The sequence below is a fragment of the Arachis stenosperma genome, chromosome 9 (assembly GCF_014773155.1).
Source record: "Arachis stenosperma cultivar V10309 chromosome 9, arast.V10309.gnm1.PFL2, whole genome shotgun sequence".
NCBI classification, from domain to species: Eukaryota; Viridiplantae; Streptophyta; class Magnoliopsida; order Fabales; family Fabaceae; genus Arachis; species Arachis stenosperma.
In genome coordinates, this window is record NC_080385.1 from 159,580,861 (window position 1) to 159,605,848 (window position 24,988).

At 28.9% G+C, this 24,988-nt stretch overlaps 3 protein-coding genes across 5 annotated transcripts; 2 read left to right on the plus strand and 1 right to left on the minus strand.

Moving 5' to 3' along the window:
- Positions 1-84: 84 nt before the first annotated feature.
- Positions 85-10,583, minus strand: LOC130949721 (probable pectate lyase 4). The gene is made up of 6 exons (XM_057878368.1): positions 10,480-10,583; positions 2,126-2,272; positions 1,248-1,599; positions 949-1,159; positions 796-864; positions 85-658 (listed from the first exon to the last, which is right to left on the minus strand). The coding sequence occupies exons 2-6, from the start codon at positions 2,253-2,255 to the stop codon at positions 422-424; spliced, it is 999 nt and encodes a 332-aa protein (XP_057734351.1). The 5' UTR covers positions 2,256-2,272; positions 10,480-10,583; the 3' UTR covers positions 85-421.
- A 5,797-nt stretch (positions 10,584-16,380) lies between these two features.
- LOC130951474 (3-ketoacyl-CoA synthase 19) lies at positions 16,381-18,086 on the plus strand. Its single transcript, XM_057880128.1, has one exon. The coding sequence runs from the start codon at positions 16,433-16,435 to the stop codon at positions 17,897-17,899; it is 1,467 nt and encodes a 488-aa protein (XP_057736111.1). The 5' UTR covers positions 16,381-16,432; the 3' UTR covers positions 17,900-18,086.
- A 2,163-nt stretch (positions 18,087-20,249) lies between these two features.
- On the plus strand, positions 20,250-24,455 carry LOC130951996 (probable protein phosphatase 2C 11). Of its 3 annotated transcripts, none has more exons than XM_057880759.1 (9): positions 20,250-20,545; positions 21,483-21,625; positions 22,361-22,459; positions 22,589-22,747; positions 22,978-23,064; positions 23,168-23,259; positions 23,363-23,434; positions 23,996-24,144; positions 24,244-24,455. In XM_057880759.1, exons 1-8 carry the CDS (start codon positions 20,388-20,390, stop codon positions 24,122-24,124), a joined length of 939 nt encoding a protein of 312 aa, XP_057736742.1. In that variant the 5' UTR covers positions 20,250-20,387; the 3' UTR covers positions 24,125-24,144; positions 24,244-24,455. The 3 variants fall into 3 exon arrangements, with proteins under 3 accessions (XP_057736742.1, XP_057736743.1, XP_057736741.1); XM_057880760.1 differs by having other exon boundaries at positions 24,263-24,455; XM_057880758.1 differs by having other exon boundaries at positions 20,251-20,545; positions 23,996-24,455.
- Positions 24,456-24,988: the final 533 nt, after the last annotated feature.

Sequence of the window (24,988 nt, forward strand, 5' to 3'; positions counted from 1 at the left end):
TAACCACGTTTATGAAGATGAAAAAGATTTACAACAATTACTTTACAACCTTTTCAAATTATGAGCCGAGAAAAATCATCCTCATTTTCATACTTGGTTTATATATTCCATATACGTCAAGAAATTTGAGATGTGGCCAAAAGAAATGGCGAGGGGGAAACTAAAAACGCACGTCAGACCTCAAAATTCATCTTATATATTATGTCCGTGCTTGGATAACATTTCACTAATGAAAATTGAATAGTGATTGATACAGAGAACGAAAAGTAGTGTCAAGCACAACGCATGCTTATGTATACAAGAGTGATGTTAGCAGTATTAGACTCTATAAAGAACCATTAACGAAACCTATTAAACCTTGTATTATGTGTAATATGTCAATGGTGACACAAACCAGAAGGTCCTGTAAATGCAATTAACCTTAATTGGGAACCAGATTGTCTTTTGGCCTAGCAATGGATTGCCAGCCTGAACACAACTGGAGGATCTCTCTGAGAGAGTGGTCAGCTGATTCCATTGTCCATGTTGGATAGTATTCACTTGGATGGAACATTGCTTCTTCATTGTTTCGTGTTAGTAAGCATGGTTGAGCACCATTCAGAAGCATGTCTCCTTCAGATACAATAGTGCCAGACCTCGCCACTTCCTTATCTGCCGCCTACAAAACCGTTTTCAATCACAACCATTCGTATCGTGATCTGAATTTAGAGATGGAAAATGGATTCAAAAGGAGTAAATTCTAGAATACAATAGGCCATGGATATGGATTATGAAGTAAGGAGCAGATCAATTTACCTTCTCGGTATAAAATTCAAAAGTCTTCTTCTTAGCTCCTGCTTCGTATATGTTGCACTGGGAGTATATCTGTAAATGATTTTAAAATTTAAACAACCAAATTTTTGACATGCTTGCAATTTTAAAAGCTGAGAATGAAAGAATGAAACTGACCTGAGATTCGACGCTAGCACAAATAGCATATATAGCCCAATTTCTGGTGTAATTGTTGTACAGATGAACTTTTCCAAATCTCACACGAGGTTGTCTTTGCCGTGTTCCATCGAAGAAACAATGATGAATTGTTACCCGGATGCACCTATCACCAACATGTGATGGATCAGCTCCGATCAGCATGGTCTTGTCATGCTGCGCAAAGTAACATCTGGTGCCAAAAGTGAAGTAACTGGTTATAAATACAGAACAATCAATTAATCATCTAGTTCATTTTAAAGTGGAGACAATGAACTGACCTAGATACAGTAATATCTGTGCTTTGTCTTGTAATGTCTACAAGCCCATCGTCGTAATCACGAAGGCTGCATCGATCTATCCATATGTGCCTGGAATTTGGTTTTATCTGAATGCCGTCGACATCATGACCCCTACCACCCTCAAACTCAAGGTTGCATACAATTATGTGCTCACATTCTTTCAGCCTTAAACCCTTTCCAGTTAGTTTTATCCTCTGCCCTCGGCCATCTATTGTTTTGTAAGATGACACACTCAGGTACGACGAAAGGTGAATTGTACCGGAGACTCCAAAAACAATCCACAGTGGCTCCTTTTCACGACACCCCTGGCGAAGGGACCCCGGACCATCGTCTGAAAGCAAAACAAATCGATTATTAGAAAAAAAAAATCCATATAAACAACACAAGAACACACAAAAATGTTAAATTTACATGTATATAGCTTCCACTGAATTGAACAAATAAATCAGGCATCAGCATATGATGTACCCAATCATGTTAACCAAAAACAGAACAAGGGTTCAACACTTCCCTCCCATCAAACCATTGCCTATCTCTACACATTGCTGTCAACAGAACCTCCTTTTTCATTATCAAAGCAACCACACAACACAATGATTCTGAAAATATCTAACCTAACAAGGGCATTCAATAAAGTCCTAATTTTTATTTTCCCAGATAAAAAATAAAACCATGTTAATCCCTGAACCTGATCACACATGTCAAATTGATCAAAAATTGAAAATTGAGCTACAAACATGGAAGCAAATGGGAAAAATAAGAATACCCTATTGGAAAAGAGTGCAACTTTATCAAATCCATTGAGAAAAGAGAGAAAGGAGAATAATGGGGCGGGAAGAGGGGAATGAAAGAAGAACCTGAAAGGGTGGTGACGACATAGAGAGAACCGTGGAGGCCACCAATGGCGTGGCGGCCGAAGCCCTCGGCGGAACCAGCAAGGGCCCTCAAACTGGAATCAACATCTGCATACGGCAGCACCGACACCATCTTCGTCTTCAATGCTTCTGCTACACCCAATCCCTCTTTCACAATACAACCTTTCTTCTCTTTTTTTTTTTTTTTGTTTTTGTTTTCTTTGTTTTTTGTTTCTTGTTTTTTGTTTTGTTTTTGTTTTTTTGTTGTTGCTGTTTTTTTTTGGTTAACTTTTTAAACTATTCTGTTCATTACTTCATTTTATTCTTTTATTTTTTTAAACCTGGTTTTGGGAATAAATTTCAAACAATTAAATTAGTAAATACTAAATATAAAATATGTATCTTAACTAGCTTTAAAGTTTATAAATGTTCAAAATATTTTTTTAAATATTTTAAAGATTTTATCTTTAGTACAAAATTTTAAATATTTTTATTTAATGAATAGAAAATAAATATATTAAAAATTTAAATTTTATATATTTTTAATAAAAAAATTTTAATTTATAAAATTAACATGTGCTCTTAGAACACATGATAGATAAAGTTATGTTAAGATTTTGATAATTTTAAAGTTCTATAAAAGTATAATAACAAAATTATTATTTATACAATAAAATTTGGTTTTCTTATTACTCATTATGGCTTCTGTTCTAAGTAATATTCATGATAATAAAATATTTTGTTCAAAAACATCTTGTACATATTTAAAATTGCTAAATTTTAATAAGTACTTGGACAACAATATGTTCTTTGAATTTCACCTATTTTTTGTTTTTATCAAATTTCATGTCAACAAACAAACTCTTCTTTAAGGATTGTTAGAAATGGCTGAAATAATTTTGATAATTTATGTATTCTAACTTCTTTAAATGATAAATATGCTGTATAATCTTTTCTTACAGCATGTAAAATAAATCTTATTTTATGGCATAGGAGATTAGAACATCTCTCTTCTTCTATAATTAAGATTGTCTTAAAACATTGTAATATACCTATAAATTCCATACGCAAACATATATTCACTCGTTTTTTTTTTATCCCAAATTGAATATAAATTCTCTTTACAACTTGTGTTTCTTGATATCTTGATTCTTGCTCCTACTATATCTAGGTCTAGTTTGCCTTATTATTTAAGCTTAGTTTTGCACATGTTCCTTACATATGTTTATATCTTATGCATTTCAAATCACAAATTCTCTCTATAGTTTAAAGTATTAATAGAGAAACAAGTCTGTTACACAATTTTATTATATTGTTAGGTACCTTCTTGAGAATTAAGTTTCCAAAACTCATTTATGAATACCCTTGCTCTCATGCATGCTTTATAAAGGTAACAAATATATATAGTTCAACTCTCAGTCACAATTACTGTATCTGATTTCTTAATACACAAGTATTTTTCTCTATTCTTTCCTTTTCTGTTTTATGGAAGAAATTGCAACATACATATACACACCGGATAAATCAAGGAATATTATGTACACTATTTATGTATGTACCTCTTATACATTTTTTAATAGTACTAAAAATTATTGATAAGAAGTGACAGATAAAATAAAAATATGTTTGAATTGTTTTTTTTTTTTAACTCTTCTTTTATATTCCTTCTTTTTTATGGTATGAAATATTTTTTATTATTTTTTTATCAATTATTTTTAATAAAATTTAATTTAGATGCATTGTTAATATAAAATAATTTTATAAATATATTTAATTATATAATATAATATTAATAAAAATAACTATATTTTACATTAACTGCGTTGATACTTAAACAAATAAAATTAAACAAATATGTAAAATATTTTACAATATCAGTATATCAAATTAAGAAAAATTCTAGTTAACCTCTTCTTAAATAAAGGATTAATTAGCTTCTGTAACATATTTCATTATTATTAAAAAATTTGATTGAGTCATCATAATTATTAGTTAATATTAACTATTTCTCTAACTTAAGTTTATTAGATAACCAAATCATCTAATAAGAGTAAAATAATTTGTTCAAATTGCAAGAAGTTTTTAATAAAATTCCATTTTGCAGTTTCACCATTTTTTTTTTCAAACTACCCGATCTCTTAAGTCTTAATCTTTCCCAGCCAAAATAAAAAAAAGAAACAAAAAGATTAACCATTAAATTAAATATTATTTAATTACAATTGTGTATAATTAATAATCCTTTTAATTATATTAATGACTGCAAGATATAATTGAAGCCATAAGTTTTACCGTGATTATTGAAGGAACTTTTGACCCAAAAAAGTTTTACCATCCAAAATAATTTGTTTCTCAGTGATATCTATCCAACTAATCTGCAGTTAAAATTTTATGGGAGCCTCATTTCACGGCTAATCTAATTTAAATCCACATTAATTTGTTTAAATTAAAATTTTGTGTAATTCACACACATATTTTATGTCTAATAGATTATTAGCGTTGTTTAAATAAATTAATGGTGAATTCAAAACAAAAAGATTAAGTCAATAATTTTATTATAGATGACTATATGGTTATCCAAATTCTAGTTAATTAAATTAATATTAATTATGATAACAATCAAATTCTTCTAATAACCATGAAATATATTATATATTATAAAAAGTAACATATCCTTTATTTGAGAGAAAGTTAGCTAAAATTTATCTTATTTTTAATATAGAAAATAGAAATATGCATAAAGATAACGCATATAACACTTCTCAAGATAAAAAATTTCTTATATATATATACACACACGCAAATATCATTTATCGTGTATATTTTCTTAATATCTCTAATGTTATCAACTCTCTCAAGTACTACTAGTCTACTAGACAAATCATTTCCGTCATTAAATTAAGTAGATGCATTTAACCTTATCATTAATGCCCACAAAATTAGTTAGATATATAGTTTCAAAGACTAAGGAACATTACCAATAATTCAAGGGAAAAATAAAAATAAAATTAAAAACTCGGCTGGAATATCCTTGAACGCAAACAAATAAATACATAACATATTACCTGAGATATATGTATGTGTTTATTGGAAGATCACACCAACTTCAACCTAATTTGGTGGCTTAATTAAAAAACATCTGTGCTTCATTCTATCACAAAATATCTCAGATGTAAGTTTAAGTTTAATGAGCCTTCGAAATATTTTTAAATCGTTTATTTTAAAGTAAATATTCACCTGCACTTATTTTTCTATGAAGACCACTACCAAAAAAAAGAGTTATTTTAATATTTTATTTTTTAATATTATAATTAAATATTAAAATTAATATATATTTTTGACAAATATTACAAATGTCAAATTTTTTATGTTTTTTGATAAATAATTTGACTGTAAAAAATTACTTTTTAATTTTGACACTCATTTATTTTCAATTTACTCCACTGTTTCTTTTCTTTTCTGGACTCAATTTTGACATCACACTCTTTTCAGTTTGGGATCATACTACTCATTTTTTATCTTTAAAATCTTAATTTATTCTTCAGTTTAAGATCTCATCTCATTCTTTGTTAAAAATTTTTGTTGAGAATATTTAATGGTCAATAACTGTCAAAATAAATAGTATTTTTGACAGTTAATAAGTATTACAAAATATATTCTCAAATTTTTTTAATAAATTATTTTTAACAGCTAATATTTATCAAAATAAGATTCAAACTTTTTTCACAATTACTTATATGTTAAAAATACTATTTTTGACAAAACTTTTATTAACATATTTTTATAGTTAAAATAGTGTTAAATTTTTTTTTATAAATTTTAATTCTTTTTTTACACATATAACCCTAAAAAATAATTTATATTGTTGTAGTGCGATGTTAATAGTTAAAAAATTTTATAACATATTAAATTACCTAATAATTTTTAACTAATAATTTTACATAAAAATTTTATTTTAATTTTCTGGCCAATCCGAATTAATTGTTAGTAGACTGCTCTACAGGATAAGATTTCCTTAGATAAGAGGCAGCTTTGACGTTGAGTTGACTAATTAAAATTGAAGAATTGATGCGTAAACGTAACATATAAATAAATGAAATGGTTGCAACAACAATAATTGCCTAAGTTGTGGTGGTTGATTGAAAGATTGATTAGTTGCAATAACAAAGAAAATAAGTATTATGGGAAATTGAGAAAACTCATGCATGTGTGTGACCCTATCTGTCTCCTTTTCTATGCATGCCTTCAGCTTAGTAGCTATCATAATTCATAAGCTCTTCATACACCGTTATTAATTCATATGAAACTGTATCTTTATATGAAAATATTAATTAATAAAATATAGTGTTTTGATATATATTATATTAAATAATTTGATTAAATATATAATATTTATTATTTAATGATTTTTAGTTTTTGTTTATATATAAAAAAATTTTATGCTTGTAATTAGTTTATCTTATTTCAATAAAATAATATTATAAAAATGATGATTTTTATGACGACCATCAACAACTAACATTAATGATTTGGTTACCACAGTGGTTTGGTTTAGTTGGCAAACAACAGATATGTTCCATATCTGAAAAGAGTTTTTAAATTTATTTTATTTCTACAAAATATATTATTTGTTGGAGGAAAAAAGATTTTTAACTATGAATAAATTTTAAATTGAGTAAATTATTGGTCAATATTTTTTTAAAAAAGAAAATAGCTAAGAACTTTAAATTAAAAGTGGTAAATTTTTGTTTAAATAATTAATATTTTTTGCCAAGATTTATTTTGTCAATATTGGTCAATTAATATATTTTTATGCTAAATTATAAATCTTAAATCTTAGTAATATAAAAATAAAATATTAATTTAAAATAATGTTAATTAATATTAATATACAAAAGATATTAGCTTCTAATATTCTTTTAGTGATTTTTTAAACAATAAATATTTAAAAAACAATAAAAAATTATCAAATCAAAAGTCAAAACAATCCAAACTTATTTATTAATTATTGTTACAATTAATAAATATTATATTTTTAGTGATCTTTTTAGCATTACCCTTTTTTAAAGGAACAATTAGTCTTCTCAAAAGCATTGTTTAGATATCATGAGACAAAAACAAGCGAATATGCAAATAACATCTCTTTAATTAATTTAATGTGATAAACCTTACAACTAACAGGCGATCTAAGTCAACAAGTAATAAATGATATATATATATATATATATATATATATATATATATATATATATATATATCCATAATTAAGTTGATATAATTGCCTAACTATATATTTTCTTTTAGGGTAGAGGATGATATTTTAGGGTAAGGGATCAAAATTTAATTAAATAAATGAGTGGAGGAATGTTATCAAGTTGCCACAGCCCTCAGGCTGCTTCCACCATAAAATACTTCGCTACTTCTCAAGTCTACATCTGTATTAGTATGAATCATTTTCAGTATGATCGTCAAACTACTGCTACTAAATTCCAAATTCCAATTATTACTAGTTAGTCAATAATGGTGGATGGATATATTAAGGGTGACGGGGATAAGATTTAGACACTTTGTATGCGTGATCTTCATGCAACAAAGCAAGCTAATTAAGTTACTTTATGAAATCAACTCTAATAATAAATAAGTAACAACTAATATTTTTATTCAATTATGGAAATATAATTTTTTTAAAAATCTAGCATTATAGATTATGGTATAAATATTTATAAAATTAAATTTTTTTTTATAAAAATATTATAAGAGATAAAAGTGTTTGTTAACTAAAAAGATCAAAATTTTTGTAGATAAAAAAATTAAATAATAATTTTTTTAGTTATTATTTTTATATGAAAGAGTTTAATTTTTTACTAATAATTAATTTTAACATTCTCTATCTAAAATTTAAAAGAATTTATCGTGTATACTTTTACATTTGATTAGGTATTACGTCTGTTGTATAAATAAAAATATTTAATTTTTATACTTACTATTTAAAAATAATATTTTTTCTCTCTATGTATATAAAAATATAATTAGATATTAGCATAAAAAAATTATATTGATAGTTATAAGATTAACTCAAAATTATTTTTTTAAATAACTTAATCTCAATTCTAAATTTTAATCACAATATTAGTATTACCTCCAAATTATATATAATAAATATTTAAAAGAAGAAAAGTAAAAATATAAATTAAAAAGATAAGCAGTAAAAATTTAAAATTAAATAAAAAATAAAATTATATGCATAAAATAATAATAATATTTTTTATTTAAATTATATTATTTTATTAATTTTATTTGTTGTAGAGCAAAAAGATAGAGAAAAATAGAAAATGAAATAAAAGAGAGAGAAAGATAAAGAAGAAGAATGAGAGAGAAAGTTTGTTAATTTAAAAAAAATTATTTTAATTGTAATAAAAGAAATATCTAATGACATATTTTGATTTATCAAATTACTAATATAAAATATAAATTATAAGTTATATATAGAATGAAAAGGGTAGAGAGAAATAAAAAAAAAAGAGAGGTAAATAAGAGAATGTAGGAAGAAAGTTTATTAATTTTGAAGAGAAATATTTTCTTTCAATTTTAATAATAAAATATGTGACATATTTTGATTATTAAATTAGTTAGTAATATATAATATATAATATAGTTATATTTTAATTTTAATATTTTAATTATAATTTTAATTTAATTTGAATGCAATTAGAGAATGTCCTGTTGTATATTTTAATTGTCAAATTTGTAATTGATCTTTGATAATAATATATAAGAGAGATAAATAGAAAAAGAGAGAAGGAAGAGGGGAGAACTTTTAAATTTTGGAAGAAAATATTTGATTTTAGTTACAATGAAGAAGTGACATGTGATACATTTTAGTTATAAAATTAGTAATAGATAATAGATTTGGATACAATTAGAAAATGTCATGTTGTATATTTTGATTATTAAATTTGTAATTGGTCTTTGATAATAATATATAAGAGAGATAGAGTGGGTAAAGAATGAGATAGATAGAAAAAGAGAAAAAGATAAAAGAGGGGAGACTTTCTAAATTTTGAAAAAAAATTATTTAATTTCAATTACAATTAAAAAATGACATATGACGTTATAAAATTAGTAATAGATTATAGATTTGCAATAAAGTCACTATTAGGTGATGTGAACATATATAAAATAGAAAAGAAATATTCTTCATAATCAATTTATGCTAGTTAAGTATAATTGATTTTATTATAAGCATTCATTAATAACCTATTGTTTATTTAATATATCAATGTAAGAGTTATAATTTATATCCAAAGCATCTGATAATTTTTCTTTGTGATGATTGATGAAGAAAAGTGAAACTTATAACCTGAAATGATATATATGTATATGTATGTAATGCGCCTCTAATACCAAACTAAATTATAGAAAAAATGAGATTTTTTTATGTTTAAATAATATTTTTTATTTATAAAATATATATTTTTTGTTGAAAAATTAAAATACATTAACTTTATTAGTCCAACTTACCAAAATCACTCTCTCTCTATATATATATATAATTTATTTGCCAGTTGATTTAAATAATAATAATAATAACGATGAAACAAAATTTATATTTATTATTGTTATTATAAATTCTGTTTATTTTAATATTTTATTACATGATATAAAGTATTTAAGTAAAATTTATATTTATTACATAATCTAAAGTATTCTAATAAAATTAATAAAATAATTTAAATTTTTTATATATCTCATGATTAATTTAAAATAAATAAAATTTATTACGTTAATAATTATAAAATATTTAAAATTTTTAAATTAAATATTTTTGTAATAAGTAAACATATTTTATATTATATGTGATAAAATATAAAAAATAAAAGAAATATATTGAAATAATAATAAATCTATATTACAATATTATTAATTCTTATCAATATTTGAGTTAATCAAATAATAATTATTATTTTATGTATATAATTATAATGATAATTGATGGGCATTTTTGTCAAATAAAATATATGTTAATCTTAAAGAAAAGAGGAGTGCACATTCAACAAATAAAAAAATATTATTTAAATATTTCTCAGAAAAGAGTGTTATTTTTTCTAAAAGTTATAAGATGAGTTTAAATGCCCATGCCACAATTTCAACAAATTAGTTCATATGCTGCTTTTTTCTTCTATTATTTTTTTGGTTTAATTATTCTGTTGGTTCTTATAATTTTGTAAAATTTTTAATTAGATTTTTATACTTTTTTTTTCTTTTAATTGGTCCCTATATCATATTAAATTTTTTAATTAAGTCTTTATTAATGGTAAAAGTTAAAAAAACGTTTATAAAATATAAATTTACTAATTTACCTTCATCCCTTCTCTTCTTTCTTTCACCTTCACTTCCATCATCTTTTTGCCTTCTTTTTTTATCTCTACCCTTCTTCTACTAACAAACTCCCTTCTTTCATGGCAGAAATAGTCATACAACACAAATTCAAAACTAAAATTTTTGTCATAATTAATTTTTAACATGATCAAAAATAAAATTTTTGTCATGACATAATCATTTAATTACAAACAAAACACATATATAATCTGAACTCATAATCAAAATTTTTTTACACAATCAATTTTGCTACATCTTTTTTCATGTAAGCAATTGAGATTGGCTTTGATTTTGAACTTAATAGTCTATGAGATGTGCATTCAAGTGTCTACGATTTTCAATGAATAGAAAAAGGATAAAAGAGATGAGAATTGTGTGAGGCGTGAGACGTGAGCATATTTTACAGCTTCACTGAGTCAGCATCGAAAGATGGACGATGGCAAACAAATGAGGGAGGCACAGATATTATTGAAATATTTTTGGTAATCCAGTTTTACATTGAAAATCGGAGCCTCCAAGTTCAAATTGTTTTCCCCCAATTCTGAAACTAAGACAATGTGAAAAAATCGAACAAGGAGGTAGAAGAAGAAGTTGTAAATACAAAAAAGGGGAATGAAAATCGATGTCTCTCACCGTAAACTTACACTTGATGAACAATCAATTCCTTCTGGAACTACCGCAATCGAAGAAAATAAACAAGTGAGTTTTCGATTTCCTACAGAAGAAGAAAACGTAAGAAAGGAGAGAAAAAGAGATGAATCAGAGAAGTTATAGCCAGTAGATAGAAATGAACATTAAAATTGGATTCACCGCTGCAAAGTTGCGATGAGGAGAATCAAACGCACACAATTCTAGCTCTGATTAACTTTATTTAGTTTCTCACCTAAATCTGGTTCTGCTGTTGCATGAAATGGAGAAAGCTTTCCGATTTCAGTTCTTAAACTCTGCAGAAATGCAAATCTATGTCTAAAATCCAAATAATGGCGACATTTCAGAGCTTCTATCTCTGACTATGGTTGAAAAATTTAGTCGGGAAAAAGCACTACTAACTTGAAAGATATATATATATATATATATATATATATATATATATATATATATAGAGAGAGAGAGAGAGAGAGAGAGAGAGAGAGAGAGAGAGAGAGAGAGAGAGAGAGAGAGAGAGAGAGAGAGAGAGAGAGAGCTCGTTGTTCTGTTTTTTTTATAGAACGAAAATGGTGAGAATGAAGGTGAGAGAGAGGGACTGGAGTAGAGGAGGGAGACGGAAAGGTGGAAGAAGAGTAAAAGGTTAATTTTGTCTTTTTTAAAACAAAAAGGGAGACACAATTTATGAATTTAGAAAAAATTGAGAGAATATTCAATGTAGGAATGAAATATTCTGTTAAATCAAACTGTTTTGTTACGGTAGGAATCTAATTGAAAAAAAATTGGTGTAGGGACCCAATTAAAAGGAAAAAAAGTATATGGATCTAATTGAAAATTTTGCGAAATTATAGGAACTAACAGAATAATTAAACCTATTTTTTTTATTAAGCACATGTATTATTATTTAAAAATGTTATTTATATAATAAATTATTGTATAATTATATATAAATATATATACTATTTAATTTATTTAAAATTTATTTTATATTATAATATATATTATATATTAATGATTGATTTTAATATACATAAGGTTGATTTTATCGGGTGAGCTCTTTTCTCAGTGAGTTTGATGCATCTGGACAGAGACACTTTCTTAGACCCACTGCACCTACATGATTCCAATCTAAACCTCATCACAACTACTCAAGCTGCATGCATGCACAATAATAATAATGTATGGTTACAGCTATATATGACTTTGTAATTTGTTGTGTTTGATGTGTTTGTCACTACCCGTGCATATATATGGACCGAAGTTGATTAATTAATATAAAAGTTTAATTTTCAATTGATAATGACTATGTTTATTGTATTATGCATCATAACTTTATGAGAAAAATTCTAAGTTAATAATCAACCTGTACATTATAGTTCATAATAACGACCGTTAATTAAGTGATCAGACATAATCGTTTAATTGTCAAACCTTTCTTTGATTATATAAGCTCTTTACCTACTAGCTAGTGATCGATTAATGAATATATATAAGAAATGAGTACAGTGTTTAATAATTAATTTTCTTTCTTTCTTTAGTTGGCGATGTACGACGTGCATCATATGTACATTGATGAATTGTAGGACATTATTATTATCTTCTGTTCCAACTACGCATTTTCAAGATAGAATTAATATCAATAATTTGGATTAATTAAATAGTTAGTCTAATTATTTAATTAAATAAGTGTTGAAAATTCGAATAGAAAAAAACCGTAAAATTAAATGAAAGATTCACAATGAGTTAATTTTTAATTTATTAAATTAAAAAATATCGTAAAAAAATAAAATGAAATTATTAATATATTTAATTAAATAATCATTTAATGCAACCTGCCTAGGTATTTGATTTCGCCAATTTAATAATTAAAACTTGAAAAGAATCAATAATTCTCATCATGAGCTATATATGAGATAGGGGCCCTATTCTAATGATCTGATGCATCCTTTAAAGGAGACGCTGTTAATGTTAATTGTCCTTCACTATATGATCGAACATGTTAGTAACTTTTATTATGCTGGTCCATATTATTAATTAATAAAATGAAAAAGAAAAATTTGAATAAGCTTGTTAATAATGGAGTAGCTGGCGGTACCTAACTACCTATATTAACACTTACACCGAAGTCATCAATATCTCAATGCATGTAAACTAACTTAAAGGAAAGAGTAAGTTCAATTATTGTTACTGGATATATGTATAAATATCAGAAAATATCGTCTTAGTTATTGTCTTTTTAAGCAGAGTTAGGCGTACTGGACAAGTGTTCATGATACCTTTGTCTTTCACATTTTTATATATATTTCCACCATATCGAAAATAAACCGTTTTTAGTTTTTTAGATGCGTGTCTGGTGGAAAGTAAACATAAATATGGTTATATATTTTATTTAAAAATGTTGAATATTCGTATGATTGATGATATTTTTTAGATAAAGATGATATTATGAAACAGTTAAATAATTTAGTATATGTATTTAACAAATTTATTTAACCATTCATAATATTATTTTCACGTAAATGTGTTTTTATAAGAGTATTTATCTTCAAAAATATTATAATATACAAAAAATAATTATTAAATTAGACAATATATACCTATGATGCATGGACACTGACACGAATACGAGACACGCGAACACACAAATTTTAAAATTTTATAAGATACGGGACACGGCATATATATAGAATATAAAGTACTTTTTAGATAAATTACAATGAATTTTTGATATTTTATTGCTGTTAAAATATAAAATAATTTTCTAACTGTTTTTAATGTTTTTTTAATTATATAAAAGTATCTAAAATATTTTTTGTTTTAATAAATAATAATATATATTATTTCTAAACTCATTTCAACGATATATGTTAAGAATAAGGTTGGACACGCAGACACGTGATGGTATTTAAGTGTGTCCAAGTGTGTTCGGAAAAAAATTTTTATTTTTTATTAAGACACAGTTGGACACAGTAGACACGTGTGTCAGACGAATGTCGTGTCCGAAATGTGTCCGACACGCGGACACAGCAACTCAACAAAGTGTCCGTGCTTCATAGATATATACTTTTATATAAATAATTAATTTAATAATAGATTATATATATAATTATTTAATTTTATTTAGTCCCGACGGGGCTGGTCTATCGAAGATCATATAACTCGTAATAAATGTGTTTATCCGGTGACTGAGGCCAAGTTGTCTGCCATATGCCATTTCTTCCATTATTCTTGCTCATTTTTGTTTTCATTTCTTTGTCTTTTATATATATATATAACTCTACGTGAGTAGTATATATGCACTGGCTAGCGTATACTAACGTTAATTTATACACAAAAGTAAGATCTATTGCAAGAAATGAAATGAATACAACTTGCTCGCATGTGCATTTACCTGAAAACTGAATTGCAATCAATTTTATATAAAGTTGATAATTAAAAGTTGTTAAATAAAAATTTAGTTAAATCAATTAAATCATTTATCAACTTCATGTATTTAATTTCTCGATCCAATGGATAAACTGATTTTGTTTGCGACATTGATCAGTTGTAATTTAATTTAATGAACTAATTAACCCTAATGGTGAAGGTGTTCTGCTTCTATATATGTAATTTAATAGAGAGCAAACAATATTAAAAGCTAAGTAAGATGGCACATGCCATGTCTAACTGAACGAAACAATTGAAGTACCTAGCTAGAGACTAATATAAGATCGAATTGAAGCTGGTTAATTTATTTTGATTTGATTCTTGTTTTAACCTAGGGAGTCATTAAATTTTCTGAACCCCAATAGATGATGTTAGTTGAAATGATGCGAATCAAAAGTGTCCGTAAAGAACTATAAAGATGACAGAGTTTTTTCATTATTATAAAAAATTGATCAGTGCAAATACAATTGTGCTGCTAGCTCCTTGTTGGATGGTCCACCTGCTAGAATATTTATAATTTTTTGACCTACTCCAACGAGAACCCTGTTTGTACAGCACGAATAATAACTAGCACTATATTCAAATAATTTAATTATATATTTTCCCAAATGGAGGTATAATAGGCAGAAGTCAATATCGTCTGGTCCAATAAGAGAGTTTAATTTGTTTTGGTTGAAAACTCATGCAACTTGTACATGTGAATGCGAGTGTAGGAAATGTGATTGGCTCTATAGTACAACTTGCATTGCACACTCCACAAGTAAATATCATAATTTCTTGTAAAAAAAAATCATATGAGTAATAATCAATAAAGGATCCCCTATACTATTTGAGTATTAAGAATAATAAACATCTTCTAAAAATATTAAACTGATTTTGGGTTCACCAAAGATAGAATTTTTGACCTTTTGGATTTAGGTCTTTAATATCATGTCATGATACCACTTATCCCAAAAGTTTCAGTCGATGAAAAAAAATAGGAGACCACTTTAATAAAGACATTAAAAATGTCTTTTCTTAAAGACGTTTACACATGTCATGTTATTATTGGACATTATTATTGAACCGGTTAATAAAAATAAACTAGAACAAAATCGGTTTATTATAGCAACAATAATAAACCCAATTGTCTGCATTATAATTATTAGATTCGATTTGATCCGATCGAATTATACTATTTAAACCGAATATCTTTAAATTTTTTGATAAAAAGACAATTATATTCCTGACTTTTTTGTTTTTCGGACATTTAAATCCCTAAAAATTTAAAAATACAATTAAATTCTTAAAAAAATTTGATTTATTGTTATTGTTAAAAAAAAAACGGTTTTATTCTAATTTGTTAAAAAATTCAAAAATAACCGGTTCATTAATACGTCCAATAATAATTCGACACGTAAATGTCTTTACAAAAAGACGTTTTACGCATGTTTATGGGAGCATCCCCCAAAAAAATAACACTAATGGTTATATCTCTAATATTTCATAAACCTCCATTGTACACATTATACAAGTATTTCATTGATTTCTCATACTTTTCCATCAATATTCATGTGAAGTTGATAAGTGAGAATCATTAGATGATAATTTAGTCTAACCTATTAAAGTATCTTAAAATTCTTAATTTCATAAAAAAATAATTATATATAAAAATAATTATACATAAAATTTTATTTTATATTTAAATACATGTAATGTTTAATTTATTTTTTAAAAAATATAATTTGCAAGGAGATGATCTAAAAATTCTTTGCATGTTGTTATTATTATATATAGAGGTAGCAGTCTTGCACCTTGAAAACACACATATACATAAAAAGAAAAGAACATACACAACTGTTCATTGTTCTTTTTTGAGCAGCCATGGATGTTCTTCTCATCTTATGCCTCTCCGTTCCAATGTTGTATTCAATCTATGTCCTCTCCAAGTTACTCATTATCAATCGAAGAGGGAAATCATGTTATATGGTGGCCTATGAATGCTTCATGCCACCAGAGGACACAAAACTCGACACAGATTCCTGCACAAGAATCGTGATGCGCAACAGAAACCTTGGCTTAGAGGAGTACCGATTCCTCCTCAAAACCATCGTCAACTCCGGCATCGGCGAGAACACTTACTGCCCAAGAATCGTTCTTGACGGCAGAGAAGAATGCCCCACTCTCAAAGACATTCACGACGAGATCGACGAGATCATGTTCCAAACCCTCGATAACCTCTTCAAAAACACCGGAATCTCTCCCTCCGACGTCGACGTTCTCGTCGTCAACGTCTCCTTGTTCTCCCCCTCACCTTCCCTCACCTCGAGAATCGTCAACCGCTACAAGATGCGGGAGAATGTTAAGAGTTTCAATCTCTCTGGAATGGGGTGCAGTGCCAGCGTGGTTGCTATTGATTTAGTGCAACAGATCTTTAAGTCATACACCAACTCCATCGCCGTCGTGGTTAGCACGGAGGATCTCGGTGCTCATTGGTACTGCGGAAGGGACAAGATGATGATGCTCTCTAACTGCCTCTTCCGATCCGGCGGCTGTTCAATGCTCTTCACTAACAAACCGAGCATGAAGAACCGCGCAATCCTCAAACTGAAGCACATGCAGAGAACACAGTACGGTGCAGACGACGAAGCTTACAGTTGCTGCATACAGGTAGAAGACGAGCAAGGCCACGCCGGTTTCCGGTTAACCAAGAGTCTGGTCAAGTCAGCAGCTCAGGCGTTGACCGTTAACCTCCAAGAAATGGCGCCAAAGATTCTCCCTCTCTGGGAACGAGTCAGATTCTTCCTGGTTTGTGTTCGTAAAAGCATCAAGAAAGGCGAAACCTTGAGAGTCTTCGAGATTCTTCTCGGAAACAAGAATAAGACGAAGAAGGGAAGCTTGATGAACAACGTTCTTGGCGGTGGAGGGTTGAATTTCAAGGCGGGGATAGAGCATTTTTGCGTGCACCCCGGAGGGAGAGCGGTTATCGACGGTGTCGGGAAAGGAATGAGGCTGAATGAGTATGACCTTGAGCCGGCGAGGATGGCGCTGCACCGGTGGGGGAACACGTCGGCCGGTGGATTGTGGTACGTTCTTGGGTACATGGAAGCGAAGAAGAGGTTGAAGAAGGGAGATAGAATATTGATGATAAGCCTTGGTGCTGGTTTCAAGTGTAATAACTGCGTTTGGGAAGTTATGAAAGATTTGTCGGATCAGAATGTGTGGAAGGACTCCATTGATTCTTATCCTCCTGCTTCTCTCGCCAACCCTTTCAAGGACAAGTACGATTGGATCAACGATGAGGATCTTAGCTTTGTTAGGTTTGATTATACCAAGTTTTCTTTGGGATAAACACCATTAATGTCGCTTAATTATTATTGATTATTCAAATAAGTTTCTGTTCATGTAAAAATATAAATTCGTGTAAAGACGATCATTAAGAATTTAAAGATGGCACATGTTAATCCATCTAATGATTCTTTACTATTATTTTTACGTGAAAAAATATTTTGATGTGAGTAGTTTTTTTTTTACTAAACATACAGTTTTATTATTATTATATATATATGTAATTGTTGGTCATCAAATTAAAGGGAAAGCAAGTAGAATGATATATATTATTTTTGTGTACATCTCTTTTTTTATATATTTTAATTTCTTACATTAAAAATCATTGGTAAGAAATAAAAGACGATACAAGCATGATGAGGCGCACGCAGTATATATATTACTGCCTTTACGGCTTTACCAAAGAATGGTAAAAGCATTAATGGGTTACGTACGTACTTTGCTACTACCCACAGGAAAAAAGATCAATAGAAACTCTCAATAAATTTTCATTCACATTTACATTATTTTCGTGGTGGCCCTATGAATTGACGAAGAAATATACAATACAAAAAGAAGCCAAGTCAACAAAGGTAATTAAGGCTACATGTCCCTATTGGCACATTTATTGGAGCTTTCTTTTTTGTTATTCGTTTTTATTATTACTATTATTATGTGCCTATGGCTATTCGAAGATCTTATGGAATAGATTCGGCATCAGAATGTGACCAATATAATTACTCAGCATATATATATATATATATATGTCGAATTAATTGGTTTAGAACTACTTCAACTGTGCATTATCACATACATGTGTCACCACTTAATTAAAAAAAGAGGGTGGCCCGGGAAAGATATAAAATAGCATCTAATAGCTTCTACTTCTATGTATTTGTTAGCCCAATCAATTAATATGAATGAAGATAGATTATTATTGCTGATTCACTGGGTTATGCATGCCTATGAATGGCACTATAATTATCTCATGTAGAATCTGTGGGCCCACGTACGATCGCTACTTGCTACCACTATATCACCCATTTTAATTTAATTCCCTTAAAACATATATATTTCTATTAAAAGGATAAGTGGCTAATATATTTTATTATTATAGTTGGAGTGAATTAAAACCCCAACTAACTACATATTTTAGAGGCGAAATAAATTAATCTATTGTACTATGTCCATGTACGTACACCGCTTGATTGATGTCCTGTATAGGCATTTGCCTAAATATATATATTTATAAAATGTCAATGTATACTATATATAGTTTTGTTTTTAAATTTGTTTTAGACGAAATATCAAGGACTATATACAGAAATGTACCCAACATAAAGAAAGAAAAAAAAATTCCCAAAGAGAGACTCACAGGTTAGGTTCATGATCACAAGTTTGAAAACACAACAAAGTGGGGCATGCACGTTGTGCAATGTGCAATTGAGGACTTAAAATATAATTTGCATGGACCAATAATATGTATGTCTAGGCAGTCTAGCGACCATCAAGGAATAAGGATGATCGTTGAAGGTACAATTTCTAAGAATATACATATAAAGAGTTTAATTTTAACGTATTAACGCTGTAAAATATTTTATATAATTATTATTAATTTTTTAGATAATTATTTATATAATTAATATAATTAAAAGATAATTATTTTTTAATATGATATTATGTAATTAAATACACATGTAAAACGATTTTATATTGATATAACATCAATATTAAATTTTATATATAAATGATCACATTGTGTTTCGTTTTTATTTTTCGGAATTAGGAATTACTCTGAATTTTTTAAATAAAATAAAATAATTATTTTTTTAATATTTACATTTTTTCTTTTTATTAGTCAACTGTCAAGTTTTTTTAGTTAAAGTCAACTGTCAAGTTTAATTACCGTAAAAACAGAACGAGTTAACTAATTTTAACTCTTCACTATATCTATTTTTTAAATTTTAAAATTAGAAATAAAAAAAAGTTTACTAAATTAGTTTATACTATAATTATTTTTTTGTCAGATAAATTAGACAACCCTTAATCCTATATACCATAACATACCCACATACTTATTCACACTTTATAGTAGTAGTTAGGAGTTTTTTTCATCGATTACAACATATGAGACTCGAACTCGAGACCTTTAAGTAACAAAAAGAGATTATGCTATGTTAATTCTCTAAAATTTCTCATATTCAAATATTGGGCCGGACTGAGGCCCACGTAGCAGTAATAGCCTTAGCTTTAGACAGAGCGACACTCTGACCCAAAAAAAAAAAACAGAACATAGCGACAAAGAAAAAAAAAGTTAAAAATAATAAATAAATAAAGGAAAGAAAAGAAGAGGGGAAAACCGGAAAATGTTGAATAAAAAAAGAGGAGGGGGTAGTAGAATCAAGAATGAATGAGGTAGGAAGAGGGTGGTGCTAAAAAGAACAACCAGAACCAAAAAAATAAAAAAATAAAAAATAAATAAAAAGGATGAAAATAGCGAATAGTAACAATAATGATTTCTAATAACGGAGACCGTTCCGCCACCGCGGCCCGAGCTGCAGCTTCTTCTTCTTCTTCTTCAAGTGATGATCGGCCCGCACCGCCGGCAGCACCCAACATTGTGATGTCGTCGAAGGATCACGATTCTCTCTTCAGCGGTGGTGGCATCAGGTTCCTTATTCATTCATTCTATTCCCGTCTTTCATTCAATTTCCGGTTATGTCTTCGACTTTGAAATAAAACCAAAAAACAAAAGGCTTCGACGTGAATTAACATGTCTACAATAACAATAATAATAATAATAATAATAATTTGTATTCATAATTCACCGCATCCAAATGTAATAAGATAGGTGCCTATCCACCATTCTGAAAATTTCATGGAAGGAATTGACGTTTTATTTCATTTGTATGTGACTCTATGTTAGGTTATAGCATTTTCTACGGGTTGTTGCAACTAGGCTTCTTGTTAATAACTGTTTTATTGTTACAATTTTGTCATTGCAATTAAGAAATTCTGCACCAGTTTTTTGCCAAATCCCTCAAGAAAATAACCGATGCATTGAAAACCAATTTTTCTATCACACAATATTTAGGTATAAATATCTGGTCAATATTTGTAAGTTACATGTATAGAATGACTTCAGACTCTATTGCTGTTAAGATAAGCCATAAGTTTCTTTGCTTTTAAAATGGGATATATAGTGTGTATCCATGATCCAAAACAGGGATGTAGGATGGAAAAAATTGGGAAAACAGACGATTTAGTAAGTGCTCATGTGAAAAGATCGTTATCTAATTTGGAAAACGTTTCCTGGTTAAATCATAAACGGTATTTGATCTTATACCAGGCAAGCATGTCTGAGTAGAGCAGGGGTCATGGAAAGGAGTGGTAGTTAGTCCAATTATTCAAAGTTATTGACAACAGTTATAAGTTATCTTGGTCTGGAGGAAAAAACTAGGGATTCTTGAAATTCAGTTAATTTCTGTTTGCCACCATCTGTTTATCTTTTTATTTTTTTTTTAGTGAAGTTGTTTAATGGCCTTTGATCTCTCTAATATTGGAAATAAAAAATTTAAACGAGTGAATTGCTTGGTTTTTATTTTAGCTTTCTCTCTGGAAGTCGAAATGGAAGATTTAGCTATGGATATTCCAGTTTCAAGGGTAAAAGGTCTTCAATGGAGGATTTTTTTGAGACCAAGATATCAGAGGTTGATGGTCAGACTGTTGCCTTTTTTGGTGTTTTTGATGGTATGTGTAATGTTTCTGTTCTATATCTCTGAAGCCTAGCCTTGATGTCATTCCATTTTTTTCAAAGGCGTTATTGATTTCGGTTGCAATATAGCCATTTTGCAGTGTTATTGTAGGATGTTTACTTGTCAGACATAACATTAAGAAATTGGTGATTCTGTTTTACCTTTATAACTTGTATGCTCACTATTGCGATCTTGTCCAGGCCATTGGTTTTATCCGTTGGTGAGATGTTGTTGTCATAATTATGGACTCATGGTGTGTCTTTACAGCTTTGATGTTGTTTGACTGTTGTCTCGAATCTTTTGGAAAAGGCCTTTAGGGTTCAGTTATTAAGTGATGAGACAGAGTAGAGTACTTGAAATGAGCCAGTTGGATGATCTGCTGAAATTCTCCATTTTGAACTGTTAGTGAGCAGCATAATTAGGACTTATACATGGTATAGGTTAGCCCAAATGGAGAAAAGCATATTATTTATACCGGCAAAAGACAGCTAGTAAGACTCCTATAAGATTGGGATTAGGAATTTACCCATATTAAAGACTAAATAGTAGCATGTATCAACAGAAATTCACCAATGCTCATTGTAGCACGGAGCAAGTAATTGTAATACTGGAAAGTTTTTAAGCCTGTGTAGATAAAATTTTGTACTAAAATTGAAGAATGTGCAGTTTATGCCTCATTGACATGTTCTTTTCATGCATCTATTAAATTTATTTCTTTTCTTCTTTTTAGGTCATGGAGGTTCCCGAACTGCAGAATACCTGAAGGATAATCTGTTTAAAAATTTAAGTAGCCATCCTGACTTTATCAAAGACACAAAGACTGCTATTGGTATGAAATACTATCATATAAAATATACCTTGTAGTGCAAAATATTATATGCCACTATAGTGGTTTGATTTGCCACATGGATGGTCTCTAAACATAGTATGTTTATTGCCTGCTGATTTGTTATTGCAGTTGAAGCATTTAAACAAACAGATGTTGATTATCTCAATGAGGAAAAGGGCCATCAGAGGGATGCTGGGTCCACTGCATCAACAGCTATGTTGTTGGGCGACCGAATTCTTGTTGCAAATGTTGGCGATTCCAGAGTAGTTGCATCCAGAGCTGGTACAGGTTGGTACTGTGTCACTTATGTGCGGGATTTATCTGAATTTGGTGCTGAGTGAAGGGGGATTATTCAGCGTATTTCTTTTAGCCCAATTTTGGTGATATGCTTGTCAAATACATAGTAAATTTCCACTCTAAAATAGCTCAAGCAAAATAATTCCCTCTTCCCTCATCCCCGTTATTTTATTCTTCTGCTTTTCACTGTTATGACATATGAGTGTATTGTTTTACTGTAGCTGTTCCTTTGTCTATCGATCACAAACCTGATAGATCTGATGAGCGTCAAAGGATTGAGGAGGCAGGGGGATTCATAATTTGGGCAGGTGAGTTTCATTATGCACTAGTGTTAACATCCATTCTTTTTATTTTGGTTTACAATAAACTAATGATAGCAATAAATAGTTTACTAGCTGGTTATTGATTCAGGGACATGGAGGGTTGGTGGTGTTCTTGCTGTTTCCCGTGCATTTGGAGATAAACTTCTCAAACCATACGTTGTTGCTGACCCAGAGATTAAGGTTGTTAACCTCATACATCTGATTATCACCCATTTGTATTCCAGTGATGTATAGATATTATGTCAGCTGATTTCCCCCCCTTCTTGCAACTGTTCTGGCTTAGGAAGAAGAAATAGATGGTGTGGATTTTATCATAATCGCCAGTGATGGTCTTTGGAATGTCATATCAAACAAGGTGAGTTCATCTTACAAGCTATACTATATTCGACCATAAATGACACACTTGATCTTGTGAACTTCCATATGTTTTTGGTAATCACTGCTGAGTGCCACTACTTTGTACCAAAGCTGAACTATGTTTACATGTGCGTGTGCACCTTGTACTTGGTAGTCTCCATGCTTTGCGTCTTCATTGTGTGTCATCTTTTTTTGCTGCATACAACCTTGGTAGTGCAAGTATAGATGCAATTTTGGAGGCTTTTGGCCTTTATGATATAATTTTATATGCCAATCAGCCAAAATTGTGCTGTGTTCCAAGTGAATGAAGTTGTTCGTATTAAGGTTTATAGCAGTCTCATGTTTAAATTTCTCTACTCTACATGTGCACTCGTAGCAGTCGTCAAGGCCCTTCCTTCTTGATTTTAGAGGGGAGATGGAATTTGGATATGTGTTTACAATTTTTCATAGTCAATGCATGAAATTTCCCATGGCACATGTGATTTTGAAACACTGTAGATTCAAACTTGAATTTTCAGTTTTAGTTTCAATTATTTAGCCGTCATCCCTACTATTTCAGGAGGCGGTGTCTTTAGTACAAAATATCACAGATGCAGAAGTGGCGTCCAGAGAACTCATTAAAGAAGCTTATGCGCGAGGAAGCTCAGACAACATCACTTGTGTCGTCGTTCGATTTGATCTCTCCTGATCTGACTCCATGCTTTTCAGGTGTCTGCCATTTCTATGAACTGAAATCCACTCATTTTGTAGTTTTCTTATGTTGGAGTGTATTACTTCTCTTAATTCTTTCTCTTCATGACGGTGCAGTTTTATATATTTTATTCAGATAAGGAAATAGTTATAGATGCATTTGATTTTACCCTTGAAGGATGAAAGCTCCATCTCCAGAATCCAGTTTTATGTTGGAAGACTTGTTCCCTTCATTGATACACATGATATTCTATTTGTTTGTTTGTTATGTTGTTAAACCCTCCAACTCCAACACCCTAAAATGAAAGCGTGGTGCTATTGAAGTCAAACCTGGGTTTGTGTTGCATGTAAATCTCACGAAATATAAATACACACGCATTGTTTCTTCTTGCAAATGATTGAACTTCATTACTTCTTTTTTAGTATTTCGCGTATAGAAATGTTTGGATTTTATTTGGAACTACAATATTATGGCTTTGCTCAGACAAGAAGTTTCTAGAGATATAACATTTTGTGTAAATCATGGTTGGAAGCTTTCCTAAAGTTAAATAAGGCATTCTAGTAAAATTTGCATGTAAATTTTGAATATATAACTGAATATATTTTTTAAGTCTTTACTTTATATTATTAACTGTGATGTTCATATGTTACCTGAATTCAAAATCAATCATATTAGATGTATTAATTACTAATTAATAATTAATTGTTTATATGAAATATATATCGAAATATAAAATATACATTACGAATAATATATATCAATTGATTTTGGTGTGTCCAGATATTCTTTATTCGCCATATTTTACGGAGACATAATAGATTGCAAATTAAAATCGTAATCTTCGAAGAAAATTTTTGTGAT

Coding starts and splice junctions, on each gene's coding strand:
- LOC130949721 (XM_057878368.1), bottom strand. CDS start 2,255: ATGGTGTCGGTGCTGCCGTATGCAGATGTTGATTCCAGTTTGAGGGCC. Junction 865..948: donor GTGCTAGCGTCGAATCTCAG/GTCAGTTTCATT, acceptor AATCATTTACAG/ATATACTCCCAGTGCAACAT. Junction 659..795: donor TTGAATTTTATACCGAGAAG/GTAAATTGATCT, acceptor ACGGTTTTGTAG/GCGGCAGATAAGGAAGTGGC.
- LOC130951474 (XM_057880128.1), top strand. CDS start 16,433: ATGGATGTTCTTCTCATCTTATGCCTCTCCGTTCCAATGTTGTATTCA.
- LOC130951996 (XM_057880759.1), top strand. CDS start 20,388: ATGATTTCTAATAACGGAGACCGTTCCGCCACCGCGGCCCGAGCTGCA. Junction 22,460..22,588: donor AGACACAAAGACTGCTATTG/GTATGAAATACT, acceptor TTGTTATTGCAG/TTGAAGCATTTAAACAAACA. Junction 23,065..23,167: donor GGGATTCATAATTTGGGCAG/GTGAGTTTCATT, acceptor TTATTGATTCAG/GGACATGGAGGGTTGGTGGT.